This window comes from Nelumbo lutea, chromosome 5, assembly GCF_056320005.1.
Source record: "Nelumbo lutea isolate HS-2025 chromosome 5, American lotus-T2T, whole genome shotgun sequence".
NCBI lineage: Eukaryota > Viridiplantae > Streptophyta > Magnoliopsida > Proteales > Nelumbonaceae > Nelumbo > Nelumbo lutea.
In genome coordinates this window covers 20155650-20176863 of record NC_142688.1, presented here as the reverse complement: position 1 = coordinate 20176863, position 21214 = coordinate 20155650, and the positions used below count along the sequence as shown (strand labels likewise).

The following is a 21214-nucleotide window of genomic DNA, read 5'->3' as shown; positions in this document are numbered from 1 at the left end:
GAGTGACTGTACATAACAACCATTAGGAACTAGACCTGTTCATGGGCCGGGTAGCCCGACGGGCCAGACTGGGCCGGGCCCTGGATGGGCTTGAACATGAGTTTTAGCCCGCAGGCCTAAAAGCCCGACTCAATTTTTTTTGGCCGGGCTCGGGATTTGTCAAAAAAGCCCGGCCCGACTTTTATATAGTTTAAACCCTAAATTCCTAAACCGCCCAACCCTTTCCCATTTTCCTCTTCAGCAGCGTTATATCTTCTCACTTTTCTTCTCATTCACAGTTTCTCAATCACTCTCAGAATCGACGAACCCAGGCACACCATTTTCACTCTACGAACTCAGGCATTGGCAGCCAGCGCCACCAGAACTAGGTCTCTTTCTCTCTCTCACCGTTTTCATCTTCTCACTTTCTCAGTTTTCATTCACACTCAAACTCTTAGGAACCAGCGAACTCATGCACCATTCTCACTCTCAAAGGTGAACTTAGGCACCGGTGCCACTAGTGAACTAGGTCATCTCTGTCTCTCTCTCTCGCGCGCGCGCTAAGTTTGCCCTTAATCATCTTCATCTTTAGGTCGGGCTTCAGGCTCGGGCCCGGGATTTTTATGAGGCCCGGGCTCGGGCCCAAGTTGTAGGCCCGTTTGTCAGGCCGGGCTCAGGCTCAGACCTGAAAATTTTCTGTTAATGAAGAGCAAAAGCCAAGCCCGGCCCGGTCCATGAACAGGTCTATTAGGAACCAACAAAGTTTGAAAAGCGTAAACTATCTCTTGGATTAATGGTCATTTGTAACAAGGAACATTCCATTGTTAAGAAGAGTATTCAGCTTGTTTCTTGATTGTGGCCATTATGTATAATTGAACTATGTAGATGATTCATGTAACAAAGCAATTGATGAACCAATCTTTAGATGAGCAAGCCAATGTCTTTCCCAATACCCTATCCTCATCTGCCATTTAACCCAGCAGCATAATATATGGCAAAAAAGGAATCCCCTCTTTGGAGCATTTTTTCTTGACATTCTGGAACTTCAGCAACTGAAATTATACAGAAGAGAACCCAGTATAGGGTGGTGCATGCAGCTAACTCCTCCAGGGATGATGAGGAATGGGAATCATATAGATAAAGGGATATAAATGATCTGTGCAGAAAACTATTTCCATGTATTATTATGCAACAAAGGTAGATACCAGATGGATTAGAAAATCTTTATCATCCTAAAGAGACCCTAACAATTCCATTAAGGATGCAGAAATTAGAAATGCCATACCCAATACTCAGGTGATCGCATCTTCAGATTGTAGGTTGATGCCATGCTAATGCAATATGCCCCTGCATCATGCACTACCAACCCTGCACCCTGGAAAACAAAGGTTCCTGGTGAGAAACAAATGGGAAAAAAGAAACTACCACCTGTAGCCATACAAGGAAAAGAAAATGCATTAACATCACCTTATCTGGAGTATGGAGCTCTCTATCCTTTCCCAGAAAATCTGCTGATTCACACACAGGACCTACCACATCAAATGTGGAAACCTCTGCATTGGGTGGTGGGGGAGAAACCAACTCTATGTGCTATACTAGCCACAAATTCCAAAGCAACCCAGTGTTGCAGAAATCATTAGTACCATATAAATCAACAGAGATAGATCTTAGATTAGTTCGACACAAAATTTGCAGATAGAAAACAAATTCCAAAATGTGCTATACCAGCCACAAATTCCAAAGCAACCCAGTGTTGCAGAAATCATTAGTACCATATAAATCAACAGATATAGATCTTAGATTAGTTTGACACAAATTTTGCAGATAGAAAAATAATTCCAAAATGGCTTCCTTGAATTAAGTTTCAATAGCAGCAGCTTTGGAAATCCAGGACCATCTGGAATAGGAGGGGTGATAAGGAATGAAAGGGGAGTAATACCGGGTCTGTTTTCAGGACCAATTGGGGAAGGGGATTCCACAAGAGCTTAGTTGAATGCAGTGACATTTGGTTTGCAAAAAGCTGTTGAGATAGGGGTTAGGAAGTTGATAATTGAAGGAGATTCTAAAGTAATCATAAGTTGGTTGAAACAAGATGAAAAGACTCCATGGTGCTTCAGAAATGAGATAAAAAAGTTCAGAAGGATTCCAAGGCCGGCTAACAGTCTTGCTGATCAGTTAGCAAAGCAAGGGGTTAACAGAGAGCAGTATTTTTGGGCCCAGTTGTAATGCTAAAAAGGAAAAACTGTCCTCTTGTTGTGTGGTTGAGTTATAGTGGGGTAGCCTTAGGCTAACCCAAGTGCTGTATTTTTCTCTTTTCTACCTTTTTAATTAATAAAATCTATTTGCGCTGATTAAAAAAATTCCAAAGAGAACCAAGCGAACACCTTACTTCTCTGTGGATAGAATATGAATCCCAAGGAGAACTAAGAAAACAGCTTGCTTCTTTAAAATCCCCTTCTTTTCTTTTTCTTTTTTCCTTCCTTTTGTTCATTATCCTTGCTTTTTTTTTTTGATAGATATTATCCTTGCTTTTCAAAAAAGTAGCAAACAATTCTATAGAATGGCTGCCAGGGAAATGGAAAACAAGAGGGCCTTGATGCATTTACAGTATTAATGTCAGAGAAATGATATATGTGAAAATGACTCCCAGTCAGATCCTTACAGTTACAATTTTCAGTTAATTAACTACTAGATTTGATTGTTGATCAAAGGTGACTCTAAATTGGTAGTGGGTTGGCTGAAGGAACCGGAAACAGTGATTTGGAATTACAGGGAGTCAATGAAAAGATTTAAATAGTTAATTAGACATGATAATTATTATCCAACGGGAAAGGAGGTCAGCAAATGGGATGGCTGATTTTATTTTGCAAAACTGGGGGAGCATTAGTCTGAACTTTTTCTGGCTCAGCTGTAATTCTGATCCTGTAATGAGTGTTGCACCTCATGCCTTTATTGGGTTTATTGTAACACTATATCTTGTCTTTAATAAAATTTCATTATTTATCAAAAAGAACTGCTAGATTTTTCTTTTCTAGCCTCTTTTATTGGTAATCAAAAAACAATTTTATTAGTGCTGCACAATCATCTAAATTACCAGTAAGAAAAGGCAAGTTAGACTGAGAGATAGCCTCTAAATCATGAAGCATGCCAACAATAACTAAAGTATACATGCTGAGTACATAGTACAGACAATATCAAGGGAGGATCCCCATACAATTAAGTTTAAGGCAAAGATCCAGAAGATGTTCTATTGCTGGTGCACATGCTGCTTAAAGTTAGATACAGGCAAAGAAGATGGACATAACTTCTAGAACATAGTTTTCAAGGTGCCAAGGCGAGGCTAGGCGACTGGGAGGCGCCTTGTCGCCTAGTCGCCTAGGCGATGGATTTTTTTATAGGGTAGCTCCCTAGGTACCATAACCATATTTCTTTAATAATTATTCATTATTTTCATAAAAAAGTATAAATTTCATATTAAAGTATAGAAAATCAACATATTCATGAGAAGAAAAGGAAAATAAAATTCAAAAAATATAGGGGCTGAACCCTTATTTTTGTTATAGGAAAAGAAGAAAATAAAAAGTATTGGTAGTAGTAGTAGTAGTAGTAGTAGTAGTAGTTGTAGTAGTAGTAGAAGAAGAAGAAGAAGAAGAAGAAGAAGAAGAAGAAGAAGAAGAAGATATGGAAGAGGAAAATTTGCTGATTAGATAAAACTTTAAGCTCCTCCTTACTTGTTGGTTTCAGTTTTTCAAGTCTTTGAGGGTTCAATACAGCATTTAGCAATGTTTGTGTTGATTAAACCCTAATAAATAAGAAAATAATAAAAAAAAATTAGTATATAAACGCACAAAATGGTTATTTTAGTTTAATAATGTCTATTTTATAATTATAATCTCAAAAAAGAAAGAATAAAAAGTATTTTATAGTAGGAAGTAGAAAATTGCTTGGCGATTAGGCGAGGCAAGCCTCAAAGGATGCCTTGTCGCCTAGGAACCGCCTTGACAACTATGTTCTAGAATAGGAAAGTGATTATGCTGGATCAGCTAAGCTGCTTTTGCATGTATAACTTACTTGATAAGCACCATAAAGACTGGGTCGGATCAGCTCTGCCATACTTCCATTAACCACAATAAAATTTTTTGTTCCATTTGTTTTGACTCCAATGACATGGTTAACCAAACAGCATGTGTTGGCTATAAGTGATCTCCCAGGTTCAATAATGAGATTAAGGTCTCGAGAAAGGACCAAATCCCGGACCTACAAAACCAACATAATAAATATAATGAAATCATTATTTCAATCATAGTTAGCATTATTAACAAAAGCAAGCTATTTGGGCATATCCTGTTTTTGACAAATGGGGCACTAAAATATTACAGAAGTGCCATCATTTATAGAGCCATCAAAATAGTAGTTTATAAGGATGCAAATAACAATGCAACCTTAAAAAAACAATGTAACCTTTCTCAAATATTAAAGAAAAACAAGTGGCAAATCCCATATGAAGGCACTGTCCAAACAAGCTCCATTGACTCTTCTTCCTGGGATATCTTCTGTTTCATTTTTCTGTAGAGAACAAATGCTGCCTACCTATACACCCTACATTTGGATGTCATTATAACATATTTTAAGATGTGGTATTCAAAGTGTAATCAACAGATCACGAGACCACTTTGCGTATGTAAAGTGTCATGCTGTTCCTGGTTGTGGGATCTCCTAGAGGGGGATGCCTTGTTGGATCTTGCACTCTATGTGCAGGATATGGAGCAACTGGTAGGCAAGGACTGATGGAGGAAGGGTGGGTTGTCATTGATTTTTTTGTGGGCTCTTGCTCCCAATGCACATTGGACAGATAACAGCTACATAATGGTATACAAACCAATACCAATGCACTCCATTATGTATGTATGTATGCATGTATCTATATAAAAAAAGAAATATGCTCACAGTGTTAATAAGATCCATGGGTGTTGGAAGGACAGCACCGGAGTGATGATAATCTATTCCTAGACCACCACCAATGTTCAAGTATTGAATATCAAAGCCTTGGGCACGGATTTGGTCAATATAGTTCACCAAGAGGATGGCAGCATCCGTGAATATGTCAACCTGAAAATAAAATGAAACAGCACAGAGGTTATTATTGCAATGGAAAAAATAAAAGAAATAAATCTACACATGTAGCATTCAATGAATAAGCATCCCTTGGAATTGCTTATTTGCTTTATGTCCGTTGCTCTGGTAATCTTTTTTTTTTAATCAGTATGTTGCTCTGGTAATCTTATACAGCAACAGTTACTGGAGCTTTTCTGAAATGATCTTAGTTAAGCAAAGATTCAACTTTTATTTCAAAAAGGAAAAAAAAAAAAGCCCAGAAAAAGGCATAGATAACGTTGCAAGGATTTATTGCTTGAATCTTGCCCCAGAAGGGGGAACACTTCGTATGGCCTCCCAACAATGTGACCACATAGAAGGTTATTAGTTGGTTAAATCTCTTCTCTAAAACAACTCAACCATCAAACTTATAATCATATGTTTCTGTACTTGTAAATAGAAAGATGGAAATAGAAAAGGGAGATCACAAGGTGAAGAAAATGTGTGATTGCATTATTTAATTTTTCATGGTAGACATGGTTATAGAAAGGGCAAAATGGAGGTTGACATGGACCACAAGATAGGTTAATTGCCTATGGTAGATACTCTTGCCATAAGGGAGGGTTGGGAGGAAAGTATCTTATTGGGAGCAGGCTCTCCCAGGATGGGAGAATTCTTTAGTGTTTTTTTGGATTACTTTGTATTTGTCACCAGAGCCCTCTGGGGTTTAAGGGTCCTGCTTCCCATCTAGGGGTAGAGAAGATTTTATACCAATGAGCAAAACTATTACCATTTCATTGAAGTTGGAGAATCAGGTAATTTCTTTTACAAATTATGGTAACTCTAGTAAGTATTGGTTGTGCATTCAATGCCAGATAATTGGTTTCAGGGTGATGATGATTCATGGAGTTTCTTCTGTGATCTACACACCATACTAGAGTCCTAACTATGACAATCATTACAATGACTTTTTCCTTTTTAATTAGAGTTAACATAATTTTTTCCCAATTTAACATCAATCCAAAAATTCTCAATTTAGTTGTCTCTGTCCGGCCCAACTAGAGTCCTAACTAATGACAACATTTTATTCATATCTAGTTACAATTCTATCTACCATCATCTTTTTTCACTCATGCCATGTAGCAGAAAACTTCAAAACACTCAATCATGCACAGGGTGTACAGCAAAGCATTTAAATGCACAATTTGTACTCTTAAGTCTGGAAATAATTACACATATATTAAACTGTAACCCATGTTTGAATGAATTCATGCATGCACATGTATTCCCACAGAGATGTACAAAGCAAAAGCATTCTTCCAGAAAAAAGGATAAGTACAACAATGAAACAAACTTAACACTTGCTGCACCTAGAAATTTGGTATATAAGCATTTCATTACTAAAACTTCACTAATAAAAACGCAAAAACTTTCTGGACAGATTACATTTTTTATGAGACAGGTCAATATACGGAAACATCCCATGGATTTGTAGAATCTGTACAACACCCCAGAAGTGTACTTAATGCTAAAGTTACAGATAACAAAATAAAACACATAATATTAAAAAGAAGAAAACGGACATAGACCTTGATTTATTTGGATACCTTGGTTATGGTGGATCCAAGGTGGCAATGGGCCCCTACAAGCTTCAGCTCATTAGGATGTGATTTCACAGCATCAAGAAACCATAGCAACTTCTCGTTTCTAATACCAAACTTTGAATTTTTGTTCCCAGTGGCAACATAAGGATGGACCTACAAAAGTTTTAGCAATAAATAATCATATAGAATGCATAACAATTAGTAAAGTAACAAAGTACTTATATAACAATAAAGAAATCTTATTACTAACCAAGTTTGTTGCTTTTTCTCCATTTCTCAGAAATTTATCACACTTTAAATACATGGCTCAAGAACCTTCTAACCATGGTTTTAAAAAAGTGATAAGGGCTCAACAACATGCCAAAATCCAAGACATATAGAAATTATGTATTCAATTGTTTTTCCTTTTGAAAACTATTATCTACCCAATTAAAAGCCCATATAATGTGGCCATTAAGTATTTCCTCACACTCATGCTACAGGCTGCTTTTAGCTCAGCCAAGTGTGGATGTTTGTTGGGCTTGGTTTTGGAAAGCTCAGGCTCCACCCAAAGTGGCACAAGGAATTCTTTTTTTGGACAGCAGCTAGAAACAAGGCACTTACTATGGATCATCTTTTGAATAGAGGAATGTCCATTGAGAATTCCTGCAGGTTATGCAGTTTGGGTCTAGAATCTATTACCCACCTGTTTGTTCATTGCACGTTCACTCATTCAGTCTGGGTCCATTTCTTCCAGGTCTTTAATACAAGCTGGGTGACACCCCCTGTTTCTAGCTGGTCCAGAATTTGTTACCCACCTGTTTGTTCATTGCACTTTTTTTTGATAAATGTTTGTTCATTGCACTTTCACTCATTCAGTCTGGGTCCATTTCTTCAAGCTCTTTAATAAAAGCTGGGTGACACCCCCTGATTTGGTTTCACTTATTGCTTCCTGGCCTAGAGCAGGGTTTTCAGTGAGGGGGAAAAATTCTTCAGAAGTTTCTTCCACTAGCACTTTGCTGGGGGTGTGGAAGGAGAGGAACAGTCAAGTATTTGAAAACAGGGCTGTCCTATTGAAGCTTTGATCAACAAGATTGAGTAGTTGATGGTCCGATGGGCACAGGTTTTAAAGGTGTTTGAAGATATACCTATAACAGTTTTTTGAACAGTTGGAGTGCTTTAATTTTTTGTACAGAATCACAGAATGTATAGCTGGGGCTTATTGGTATACTTGCAAAGCTCTTTTTTTATAAGTAATAGTTGTATTATTAAGATTCAAAAAGATAGATACATAGTGAAGGATTCCCACAGAGAGGCACAAGATGTAGATGCAAAAACAAAAAATTACAACTGAGCCCAAAATAACTGATTCTTATGCAACCCTTGCTTAACTAAACAATCGACCAACCCATTTGCGGATATCCTTTCCCATTGGTAGCTAACTATCATATTTGTGGTTAGCCACTTGAATCTTTGCAAATCGCCCCTATAGGACCAATCCACTGTCTCTGGTTCCTTAAGCCACCCAATTACCACTTTTACCAGTTTAGAATCACCTTCTATTAGCAATCTCTGCTCCCTGTAAAACTGCTTGGACTTCCGTGTTTATCACCCCCCCCCACTCCAATGGGACCAGAAAATAATGCAATAACCTGACCTTCTACATTTCTGAACACTCCCCCGATACCAGAAGGCCCAGGATTGCCTAGACTACAGACATATACCTATTTAAAACACCTTTCATCATTATTAATGTCCTCATTCCCACAAATTTTAAGTTTTAGATTTTAACTTGGGTATGACTCAGAAAAATCAAAAAAGGATAACATTAACAAAAAGCAACAAGTTTCAGTGCACTCTGAGATCTGAAAGGCTCTTCCTGGTTGAGCTTGTGTTTCCCAACCCTTTACCATGGCACTGGACTTGGGCACCTAAACTGCCTCCAGGGTATACATTTCATGCGGATTGGTTTGCTTTCTTAGCCAAAAAAGAAAAGGAAAATAAAAAGAAAAAAGGCAGGTTGGTACGCTGGGAAAAGATTTTGACCATTGATCACCTTATTTCTTCTAGTTTAGATGCTCAAAGCCTTTGCTTTCTTTACTGCTTCCACAAAGGATTGCTACCCCATATCCCTACTGTCTCTTACATTATGCCTTCCCATTAAAAATCTGGTAGAATTTTCTGAAATCTGTTTGTTGCAGCACATGATTGATGCTTGGCCACTTAGGGGGCATGACTTATAACAAGAAAGGTATGAAGGTATCCCTATAGAATTTATCTCCATACCATATCTGTTGGTCCAAATGAAAGGAAAGAAACAAGAGGTTTTTTGAAAACAAAAGGGATTCGGACTTAAAGCCAGATTTGCAGATGAAGTGGAATAGCGTACTTATTTCCAGGTTTCTATCTTAGTGGATCCATGAATTGAACTTCAACAAATTTTATAATGGCGAATACAGTATTTCTGTTTGACTAATAGCTGTATACAGTGTATGTGGGTTGGTATTAATTAATGCCTTTTTGCACGGAGAGTTCTCTACACCTACCAGAACATAATATTTTTTTTTGAGAAGGTGAAGTATTGTATAAACAAAAAATATCCACTATAGACCATGTACACCCATTTGTGTATAGAACTTTACAACTTCTGTTAGCAAGATATTAACATATCAAAGAAGAGGAAAAAAGAGAATGAGATAGGGTTGATTCGTTAAATGGCAGATTGTGTGGAGTAATTATCGTATTCAAGAAATATGAGAGAAAGGCTCCCCAACGGAAATCTTTTTCTTGTGGTTCCTTGAATGGCTATTTCTTTGATGGGTTCTCTAGCCAATAACAGGCTATTCATTTTAGTATTTCCTTTCTTTTTTCTTTTTTCTTTTTTTGAAAAGGTAAAGTAAAATTATATTAATCAAAAGGAGAAATATAAGTATATCAGATCACTGTATAAGCTTCTGTACTATTTTCTTTCTAGAAGAGAGAGAGGAGAGGGAGGAGAGAAGAGAGAAGAGAGAAGAGAGAAGAGAGAAACAAAGAGAAGAGGAGAGGAAGAAAAGTGTTTGAGAGTCAAAAACATAAGTTGGCGGCTCCCAGCTTCCTATTTGTATTAACATGATGTAAAATAAAAGAAAAGATAAATTACAAACATGCCCCCAGCAGCCCACCCTAATAATAGAACTTAAACAAGGAAAAGAACATGCTGACAACATCCTAGACTGACAACACTCTAACAGCATAAATAAAAAACTAATTCTAACAACACTCCCCCTCAAGTTGGGCTGAATATATCTATCATGCCCAACTTGTCACAACTCATTATGCTGCAAGTATAGAAGCCCTTTTGTGAAAACATCGGCTAGTTGCTCCTTGGAGTTGACATGAGTACAAATTTCTCCATTTTCCAGTTTTTTCTCTTATGACGTGCTTGTCCACTTCGATGTACTTGGTCCTATCATGTAGGACAGGATTGCTAGCAATATTTATAGCTGCCTTATTGTCACAGTAAAGAGACATAGGATTGTGAACAGTTATCCCAAGTTCCCCTAGAAAATTCTTCAGCCAAAGTACTTCAGCAACCCCATGTACCATAGCCCTATACTCCGCTTCAGCACTTGACCTTGCGAGTACAATTTGTTTTTTGCTTCTCCATGTCACTAGATTTCCTCCCACAAATGTGCAGTATCCACTTGTGGACTTTCTATCATCCACAACACCTACCCAATCAGCATTTATATAGACTTCCACCTTCAGATGATTATGTTTACTAAATAGCAACACTGTTCCTGGATACTTCTTCAAATACCTAAGAATCCTCTCTACTGCCTCCATGTGTGGTCTCTTAGGGGAATGCATGAATTGGGTCAAGACCCCAACTGAATAAGCAATGTCTGGACGTGTCATGGACAAATAAAGCAACGTTCCCACTAACCTTTGAAACTGTTTCACATCTTTCAAAGGTTCACCATCACAATCACCTAGTTTATGATCTACATCCATAGGAGCATCTGCTAGCTTTGCTCCTAACTTTCATGTGTCTTGTAACAGATCAAGGGCATACTTCCTCTGAGAAATAAAGATGCCCCTTTATGAGCGGGCAACTTCAATTCCAAGAAAGTACTTTAGTGGACCTAGATCTTTCACTTCAAATTTGGAAGCTAAGAACCTCTTCAACCTTCATATTTTTGAGCTCCAGTTTTCTTGTAATGATAATATCATCCACATACACTATCAGTACAGCAACCCGTTCCTGACATCTCTTCACAAAGAGAGTGTGGTCAGACTAACATTGTTTGAATTCTACTTGTTGGGCCACCATATGAAATTTACTGAACCACGCCCTAGGAGATTTTAAACCATAGAGACACTTTCTTAGCTTGCACACCTTATTTTCACTTCCATTGGCACAGAACCCTAGGGGTTGAACCATGTACACCTCCTCCTCCAAGTCACCATTTAAGAAGGAATTCTTTATATTCAACTGATGTAATTCCCAATCAAGGGTTGCAATTAATGATAGAAGAACCTGAATTGAGTTCATCTTAGCTATTGGAGCAAACATCTCATCATAGTCAACACCATAGACTTGAGTGTACCCTTTTGCTACCAACCTTGCTTTGTACCTTTCAACTGTCCCGTCCGCCTTGTGTTTCACTGTAAACACCCACTTGCACCCTATTGGGTCCTTCCCCCTTGGAAGATCCACCAACTCCCAAGTCAAATTCTTATGGAGTGCATTAATATCCTCCTTCATAGCATCTGTCCATTCAGGGTATTTTAAAGCGTCTGCAACATTTCTGGGTATGGGGATTTTATCAATTGCAGATAGGAAAGCACGATAAGAGGGGGAAATGTGGTCATAGGAGACATATTAGGTAATGGGGTGTTTGGTAGTGCATGACCTGACTCCCTTTCTTTGAGCAATAGGAATGTCAAGGTTATCCACAACTGACATGGGAGATGGGGTATCAACATGTGGGATAGTACCTAGTTCATTTGGACTTACCTCCTGGAGTCTGAAGGTGTCGGTTGCTCAGTGTTTGGTGGCTCCACATCTTTGTCACATTGCTGATCTCTACGGCATGTACGTTGGAAGACACAAAAAGGAGTAGGATCTGGAATAGAAGAGAGACTTACTCTCCCCCTGAGGAAAAGTAGGGAAGAATGGTTCAGACTAAAAAAATGAGACATCCATAGAGACAAAGAACTTATGATCAATGGGATCAAAGCATTGGTAACCCTTTTGAGTAGAGGGATACCACAGAAAAATACATTGAATAGACCGAGGGTCCCACTTACCACAGGACGAAGATAAATCATGGACAAAAGCACGATAACCAAACACTCTCATGAGAATGGAAAACAAAGGAGACTTGGAGGAACAACAACTAATGAGGGGTCTTGTAGTTCAGCACTCTGGAAGGCATGCGATTGATGACATAAGCAGCAGTCAATACAACATCTATCCAAAAATGTTTTGGTACATTCATGTGTACCATCATCCCTCATGCAACCTCAAGGAGGTGTCTGCTCTTTCCCTCTACAACACCATTGTGTTGCAATGTTCTTGCACATGAGCTCCTATAAATGGATCCATGGGAAGCAAAGAACTCATTGAGTTCACCATGAAAATACTCCTTTGCATTATCTGATTGAAAATTTTGAATTTCAACATGAAACCGTGTAAACACCATCCTCTGGAAATCTTGCAAAACCTTTGAAACTTCATCTCTACTATGCATGGGAAATACCCATGTATAAAGGGAGAAATCATCAATCAATGTGATAAAGTACTTATACCCGCCCCCCGAAGTTATAGTAGTAAGCCCCTACACATCAGAATACACAATATGGAAATGGAAACTTGATCTTTTATTACTTGAATGAAATCTGACACTGAACATGACTTAAATAAATGAGGAAACAAAGACTTCATTATTTCAAAAGACACATGACCTAACCGATTATGCCACAAAAAAATGACTCTTATTTGATTGACTGCGACTCTGAAGATGACATCGAGAAACCAGCCTTGTTGTCGAGAGTGTAGAAACCATCCACTAAGCTTCCTCTACTAATCGTCCTCCCAGAAGTTAGATCTTGAAAAGTACATGAACCAGGAAAAAAGGTTACGCTACAGTTTAAAGAGTTTGTGATACTACCAATGGAAAGCAGATTGATGGGAAGTTGAGGAACATGCAAAACATTATTCAAGTTAAGTCCATGAGGAAGGGATATTGATCATTGGCCTGCAATGGAGGAGAATGAACCATCTGCAAGTCTCACCTTATCCCTTCCTGACAAAAGGTTATAAGACTAAAAAAGGTTTGGCTTACCGATCATATGGTTAGAGGCCCTTGAGTCAATGCTCCAGGGGGAATCAGTGGCAATAGATGCATGGAAGGCAAAGGCTGCATTACCTGATGTAGGTGCAAATGAAGTAGAAGGGGTACCGGTGACTAAATTGTCCATCTGGCACAAGACCCTATCATATGATTCCAAATGATTACAGAAGGAATTCATGATATCTTCCTTGGGGTTAGAACCAGTGAAGTATTCCCGAGCAGTACCAATCAACACTCCACCAAACTGAGTATCTTGGGTTGCCACATTATGTGTTGTATTAGGCTTCTTTTAACCCTGCACCTTACCCTGTTCTTGGTTCTTTACAACCCACTTTGGCCTCCCATGGAGCTTCCAACATCTGTCCCATGTATGTCTTGAACATCAGCAATGGCTATAGAACAACTTGTTCTTATCATCAACCTTCTTGGAGTCATTTTTCTTTCCCATATTGTTACCACCCATTGTAGCTAATGCCACCTTATTGCTCCCCCTCAGTTGTAACCATCACACTCCGCCTACTTTCCTCAAATTGAACCAGGGCATACACCTCTTGAACTAAAGGCAACTCTTTACTCCCTAAATCTGAACTCTAAGAGGTTCATATACGGGGTTTAGTCCCAACAAGAAAGCAAAAACCCGCTGTTGAGAAACCAACTTCTTATAAGCTTTAGCATCATCATCATGTTTCCATTCTATAGCTTGATAGTGGTCTAACTCCTTCCACATTGAAGTAAGGGCTAAATAATAGGCTGACAAACTACGGTTCCCCTATTTACAGGTTGAAGATTCAACTTGTAACTGGTAAATCTTGGCATAGTGCCTCTGCTCAGAATAAGTGGTTTTGGCCAATTCCCATATTTCACTAGGTGTCTGCCCACATAAAGTTCTTCACATCAGGTACCATGCCTGCCAGAAGCCAAGACATCACCACTACTGTTCTCTTAATCCCACCTATCATGTTCAGCTGTCCCATTCTTGGGTTGTTTCACTCTTCCATTTATATACCCAGCTTTTCCTTTGGCTGTTACGTAAAGTTTTACACCTTTAGCCCACTCCAAGTAGTTCAAGCCATTCAAAGGGGTAATTGGCATAGGAAATATCATATTTTCAGCTCCCATACCAGCTGTACCACTGGTTGATATAACCCCAAATGAGGTAGAATCATCATTTGCCATTGACAGAAAAAAAAAGGCTACAAGACAAAACTTAAACCACAGGTGCACAAGACTAATCCCCACTCAACCACTAACTCTCACAGTCACAATTAGGGCAATAAACACTTAGAAATCTGCTTCTGAAACAAAGAACCCACGGCTGAAATCTAATGGCAGCAACTAAACAATTCAGAAAAAAAAAAGTCCAAAAACACTACTGAAATCCTCTAGCAATAATCAAACCATCCAAGAACAGTTCAAACCATCCAAGGAATTGGACTTCAACCAAACAGTCCAGAAATAACAAACTATACTGCTGAAATCCTCTAGAAGCACTCAAACCATCCAGGAATAGTCCAAAAACTTGGACTTCAGTTATCATTGGTCTATGCACAAAACACATCAACCAATCACAGCACATACCTGTGACAAAAAGGAATCACACATCCCTGTACAGCACCTGTACAAAGGTGCAGTTCCAAGACTGAGTCTTCACAGCATCAGCCAAAAAAAAGAGAGCCTTCACAACATCGGCCCCCTCCTACTAGGGTTACCTTGGTGCTACGACCAAGGAAGAACCCAGAACAAACAGCAACAGTTGGTTCTGATCAGTCCGATTAGGGTTTCTTGCCTTCACTGTCCAAGAGTCAGAAAACTGGGTGAAAGGAATGTGATTCAGAGGAGAAAAGAGATTCCTATCGCCCAAAGTTATGCTCTGATACCATATTTTCTTTCTAGAAGAGAGAGAGGAGAGAAAGGAGAGAAGAGAGAAGAGAGAAACGAAGAGGAGAGGAGAGGAAGAAAAGTGTTTGAGAGTCAAAAACATAAGCTGGCGGCTCCCAGCTTCCTATTTGTATTAACATGATGTAAAATAAAAGAAAAGAGAAATTACAAACATGCAACTTTAAGAATCCTCAAAGTGTACTGCCATACAAGAGGCCATAAAATCCCCCTTGAAGAGCAAATTGGAATTCAGCCACCCTCTAAGGTCATCTACAATTAAGTTTATCACCCTTTCCTTTCTTTTTCTATTTTACTGTTTTTAACTGATAGTATTTAGATATTTAGTTTTTCGTATGATCTTCCATTTTTTCAGCTTGTTCTCTTGGTAATACACTGCCACTTACCTTTTTTGTCCTTTATGATATATTTTTCTTTGTAAATTTCAGAAATAGGAAAAGAAAAGCATCTAATTTGGGGTTTAAACAATACATGTTGACATGAATATATGACTAAATATACATGAATAAATATTTTAAATCCTATATATATGAACAGATATACGCATATATTTATTTATTTAAATAACTAATATTTGAACTTATGCTTACTAAAAAGGTTTTGCACGTAAAATGATGGAAATATATATTTAAATAACCAATAACAAAATAGAACACCTAACAGTTATTGGTTATCAGAGCAATATACCTGAGGATCTACATCTGGATTGATCCGAAGTAACACATTAACCTTCTTCCCAGCTATTCTTGCTGCTAATACAATATTGTTCAAGTCAAATTCACTATCAACATTAACAAATACTCCTTCTTGGGCAGCTAGCACAAGGTCCTCCAAGAGCTTTCCATTTCCATTAAATATACACCTAATCTTCAAAATATTAATGTAATAAATTAATCCCAATGAAACATTGCACTTGAACAAGTAGTAAACAATTACATCTAGAAGCAAGAACAGCATGATGTAACTAATTGATGAGAAAAAAAAATAGTCTGGAGCTACCAATGAATATTACTGGCATGATATAAATGAATTCTTGAGGTGGAAAGACTAAAATGTGAGGTGGATTATGATAAAAGGAGTGTTGGAAGAAAAGAGAGGAAGAAGTGGTGAGTGGTTTGTTTAGGGGGTATTTTGTCGCATTTGCCATGAAATTGATAAGCTGGAATGTAAGAGGGTTAGGAAGCTCAAGAAAAAGAGGAGTGATTAGGGATCTGTTGAGAAGAGAAAAACCAGACATTGGCTTGATTCAAGAATCTAAGTTGTCTGAGTTAGATAGGAAATGGGTAAGAAGTATATGGTCAGCGAGAGACATAAGTTGGGCATACGCACAATCTTTAGGAGCTTTAGGAGGAATTGTAACTATGTGGAAAAATGCAGAGTTGGAGTGTACTGAGGAGTTAATTGGGATGTATTCAGTGTCCATAAAGTTGAAGAGGAGGGTGGATGACTAGGAAAGGGTTTTAACTAATGTGTATGGACCCACCTCTTATAAGGAAAGGGAGGGACTTTGGGAGGAATTAGCAGCAGTGAGAGGTCTATGGGAGGGTCCCTAGTGTTTGGGGGCAGATTTTAATGTCATAAGATTTTTGAGTGAATCAAACAACTCAAATCACCGGGTTACAACGATTATGAGGAAGTTTACCCTCTTCATAGAGACCTTTGAGTTACGAGACTTACCTATTCAGAGGGCAAATTATACTTGGTCAAATTTTCAAGAGGTTCCCACTTGCTGTAAGTTAGACGGATTCTTATTAACAACTGATTGGGAAGTGGCATGGTGGGGATTAGTAGTTACAGCACTGCCAAGATCTGTTTCAGACTATTGCCTAATAAGTTTGACCCAAGAGAGGATGGGGGTGGCCCCTGCGCTTTCAGATTTGAGAATATGTGGCTATTGCACCCTAAGTTCTTACCAAAGGTGAACGAATGGTGGGAGGAAGATCAAGTGGATTTTAAATGGAAGGGTTATAGATTCTATAAGAAATTGCAATTGCTGAAAGCAAGAATTAAGGTGTGGAATAAAGAGGCTTTTGGAAAGATTGAAGAAAGAAAACAGGAAATTCTCAGTAGAATAGAGGAGCTAGATGGTGAGGAAGCTGAGAGAAGTTTGAGTTCAGAAAAGAGGAAAGAGAAATGGGGGTTGAAAAAGGATCTGGAAGACATTCTAAGAAAAGAGGAGGTTACTTGGACACAAAAATCTAGATGTCAATGGCTCAGGGAAGGGGATGGCAATACCAGTTTTTTCCATATGTTGGCAAATGGGAGAAAGAGGAAAAATTCAGTGTTGAAATTGGAATGGAATGGGCAAGTGTTGACAAGAGATGAGGACATAGCCCAAGCCTTTGTGAATCATTTCAAAACACTCTATGAGGGTCCGAGGAGTTCAAGAGAAGACTTAGAGGGTCTGGATTGGAGGGTTGGAAATAGAGAGTTGTTGGATTCCTTGGAAAAGAAGTTTGAGGTTCAGGAAGTGAAAAATGCAATCTTCTCGTTGGGGAGATCTAAAGCCCCAAGACGTGATGGTTTTACAATGTCTTTCTATCAAGATTGTTGGGAGATAATTGGGGGTGACTTGATGGAGGTTTTTGATGAGTTCTATGAGAGGGACAAATTTAACTCAGGTGCAAATGCAACTTTCATCGCTTTGATACCAAAGAAAGTGGATATCTATCCAAAAAAAAAAAAGAAACCAAAGAAAGTGGATGCAATCCAACCTAGGACTTTAGGCCCATAAGTCTGATAGGAAGAATGTACAAAATCATTTCCAAGGTTTTAGCCCTAAGAATAAAATATGTTCTTCCCTCGATGATTTCACCAAATCAAGGGGCTTTAGTGTTTGGGAGACAAATAATGGATCAAATTCTAAATGTAGAGTTTAGAAGGAAAAGGCAAAAGGGGCTGATTTGCAAGTTGGACTTAGAAAAGGCTTATGACATAGTGGAGTAGGAGTTTCTGTTGGACATTCTTAAGTGTAGGGGTTTCTGAGAAAGATGGTGTAAATGGGTGAAGGGTTGCATTTCTTCATGTCACTTTTCAATTCTGGTAAATGGAGTAGCAAGAGATTTTTCTCTTGCCAAAAGGGGCCATAGACAAGGAGATCTCTATCCCCCTTCCTTTTTACTCTGGCAATTGATGTGTTGAGTGAATTGATCATAAGGGAAGATGCCAACAATATGTTTAGAGGCTAGAGAGTTGGAAGGGATGAAGTGGTGGTTACACACCTACAATTTGCAGATGATATTATCCTGTTTTGTAAAGGGAAAACATAAGAACTTACAAACCTAAAAAGGATAGTCCATAAATTTTGAAAGGATCTCCAACCTTAAGATTAACTGGGGCAAGAGTTGTGTGGTAGGAGTAAATTTAGGAAGTGAAGAGGTGATTCGGCTAGCTAGACTGTTGGGGTGTGAAGTAGGGGATTGGCCATTACAATATTTGGGACTACCATTGGGAGGAAATCCTAATATAAATAGTTTCTGGTATCTAGTGATTGAGAGATTTACAAAGAGACTTGCGAATTAGAAGAGAAACTACATTTCTTTGGGAGGTAGGATAACACTAATAAAGTCAACTTTGGCTAACTTACCAGTGTACTTCCTATCTACCTTTAGAATACCAGTGAAAGTGACAAACCAGCTAGAGAAGATTATGAGAAACTTCCTTTGAGAACCAAGAGACACCAAAAAAGACCACCTAGTGAAGTGGGAGGTGGTTTCTAGAAGTAGAGATGAAGGGGGGCCTAGGAATAGGAAATATTAGGCTAAGAAACACGGCATTATTGGGGAAATGGTTATAGAGTTTGTCGTTGGAACAGGACAAGCTTTGGCATAGAGTGATTATTAGCATTCATGGATTAGCAGACAATGGTTGGGATGCAAAGTCAACCCTAGGGCTTCCTAATGCTCTCCCTGGAAAGCTATCCATGGTATTTTACCTTCCATTCCTTACTTCAAATTTGATGCTTGTGCAAGAAATAAAGCGTTGTTTTGGGAAGATTTTTGGGTTGGAGACATTCCCCTTAGTGAAAGGTTCCCTTCTATTTATTCACTAATCACTATCAAAAAATAAAAGAAAAGTGATCTCTTCAATGTTTACTGATAATTCTTGGGACCTGGGTCTGAGAGGGGTCTAAGGAAGTCGAAAATGGCAATTGTGGATGAATTAATTAACCTTCTAGGGTCAACCTACCTGGATCGATCTTGTTTAGATAGTAGAATTTGCAAACCTTCCCCATCTAGCGTGTTCACTTGTTCCTCCTTTGATGTCCTCATTCAATCATCAAACCCTACAAGGAACTTTCCTTCAAAGGAGATTTGGTGTCAACCTGTACCCCAAAATTTTGGGTTTTTTGTTGGGAGGTGGTTCTCCAAAAAATCAATACTCTAGATATGTTGCAAAGAAAAAGGCCAAATTTATGCCTATCACCCCATGTTTGTAGCCTCTGCTTGGGGCTCTGGTGAGAGGATCATACACCCATTAAATTCTTGTCCATTGTGTTTTTTATTTGGGCCTAGTTCTTTTTGACCTAAGCTTTTTGACGTGGCAAGCCTTTTTGACCTAAGCTTTTTCAGGCAACCAAAGAAACGTGGAAGATTAATGTGGAGAGCCACAAGAGCAACTATCTTATGGTCAGTTTGGGAAGAAAGGAACAATAGGATCCTTAAAGGAGTGGAAAAATCCAAGGAGGAAATTATAGAAAGGATAATCATTACGACTATTCAATGGTTGAAAACTTTGGTTTTGCTTAAAGACTTCTCAGTTGAAGACATTTATAGGAATTGGGAAGTGGTGGCATCTACAACTTCCATAAAACCTATTGTGCAGGAATTGTGGTCCCCACCAACACAACAAAGAGTGAAATTGAACTTTGATGGGAGTTCTAGAGGTAACTCAGGCCCTTCAGGTATAGGAGTATTCAGAGATGAAAATGGCAGAATTGTGGCTATGTTTTCAGGACCAACAGAAGTGAGGGACTCATTGAGAGCAGAGGTGATGGCCTTGCTTCAAGGTGTAAGATATGCCAAACAGTTGGGGTTACACCAAACTGAGATAGAAGGAGACTTTAAATTGTTGATTGAGTGGCTGCAATCTAGTAAGTTGGGTGCCTGGAATTATAGACAGCCCATAAGGGAAATCCTCAACAACACAAGGGAGATTGGTGTGTGCTTCAAATGGACAAGGAGATCAGCTAATGGTTTAACTGACACGTTGGATAAACAAGGGATTGTAAGAGAGAATGTCCTGGGCAGTTCTGCAAGAAAGATCATTGGGGGCTCAACACTGTTTAAGGGTTGACAGATGTACTTAACTCTAGAAAGTTATTCTTAAGTTGTATTAATGAAGTTACCATTTCCAATCAAAAAAATTCTTGAGAACTTAACTATTAAGCATCAATGATTGAAAAAATGCCAAGATCCTTTAGGCTGTGTTTGGTTTGACAGAAAATAAGAGGGAAACAATAAGTTGAGGGAAAGTTCTTGACAATCTTAAACAGCAATTTGAGTGAAAGCTCTTAACAAGTTTTGCATCTCAACTTTCTATTCCTCTCTTATTTCCTATCAAACCAAATATAGCCTTAAGTAACTATGGAAAGTTGGTGAGTGTAAGACCTTAATTGCCGGGGTAAGCTTGTTCATTATTCTACCCCAGCAGTGGTGACATGACCAGTTTGGAAAGAAACAAACAGAAGAATTTTTTTAGGGAAAGCACTCCCAGCCCCAGGAAGAGGAAATCTGGAAGGATGAAGTAGGACGAATTCTGTATTGCATCTTGCGGTACATAGGATTCAAAGATATTCCCATGCAGACTATTCCTCTCCGCTCATTCTGTCTTTGGCTTGTAATCAGGTCTATGACCTTGTGGTTGCATCTTTGGGATTGCTCTCTATAACTTCACACTGTATTTTGGACTGTTATGCTATTGTACTTTCTTTTGCTCCAATTAATGCATTGCTTAATTCAAAAAGAAGAAAGAAAAGCCAGTGGCATAAACAATGAACCTTTTTTTGAAAAGGTAAAGTAAAGTATTTGTATTCAGAACCAAACAGTATACTATCTGTACAAGAGGCTATACAAAATAAACATCAAGGCCCCACAAAAAAACAATTCACCCTCAAAAAAGAACCAGAGCAAAATACATCCTTAAACACATATGAAATAGACAGCCAGCTCCTCAGCTCTTCCACAACACAGTCAATCACCACAGCCTCTGACCTGGCTTTCTGCTCAAAAGTCCTGTTGTTCCTTTCAATCCATATTGCCCCTAAAACAGCAGCTGGAACAGCAAACCATACTAGATTCCCTTCCTTGGACATTCTTTGGG

The 21214-nt window shown here is 38.6% G+C and overlaps 1 protein-coding gene across 1 annotated transcript in view; it reads right to left on the bottom strand.

Moving 5' to 3' along the window:
* The window catches only part of LOC148850826 (diaminopimelate decarboxylase 1, chloroplastic-like), a 28546-nt gene that overhangs the window by 626 nt on the left and 6706 nt on the right, over positions 1-21214 (bottom strand). The window contains exons 2-7 of the mRNA XM_088947630.1: positions 15581-15755; positions 6681-6830; positions 4927-5088; positions 4051-4236; positions 1447-1569; positions 1265-1354 (exon numbers count right to left, since the gene is read on the bottom strand). Coding sequence (XP_088803756.1) covers positions 1265-1354; positions 1447-1569; positions 4051-4236; positions 4927-5088; positions 6681-6830; positions 15581-15755 — 886 coding nt within the window. The remainder of the gene's footprint in view (positions 1-1264; positions 1355-1446; positions 1570-4050; positions 4237-4926; positions 5089-6680; positions 6831-15580; positions 15756-21214) is intronic.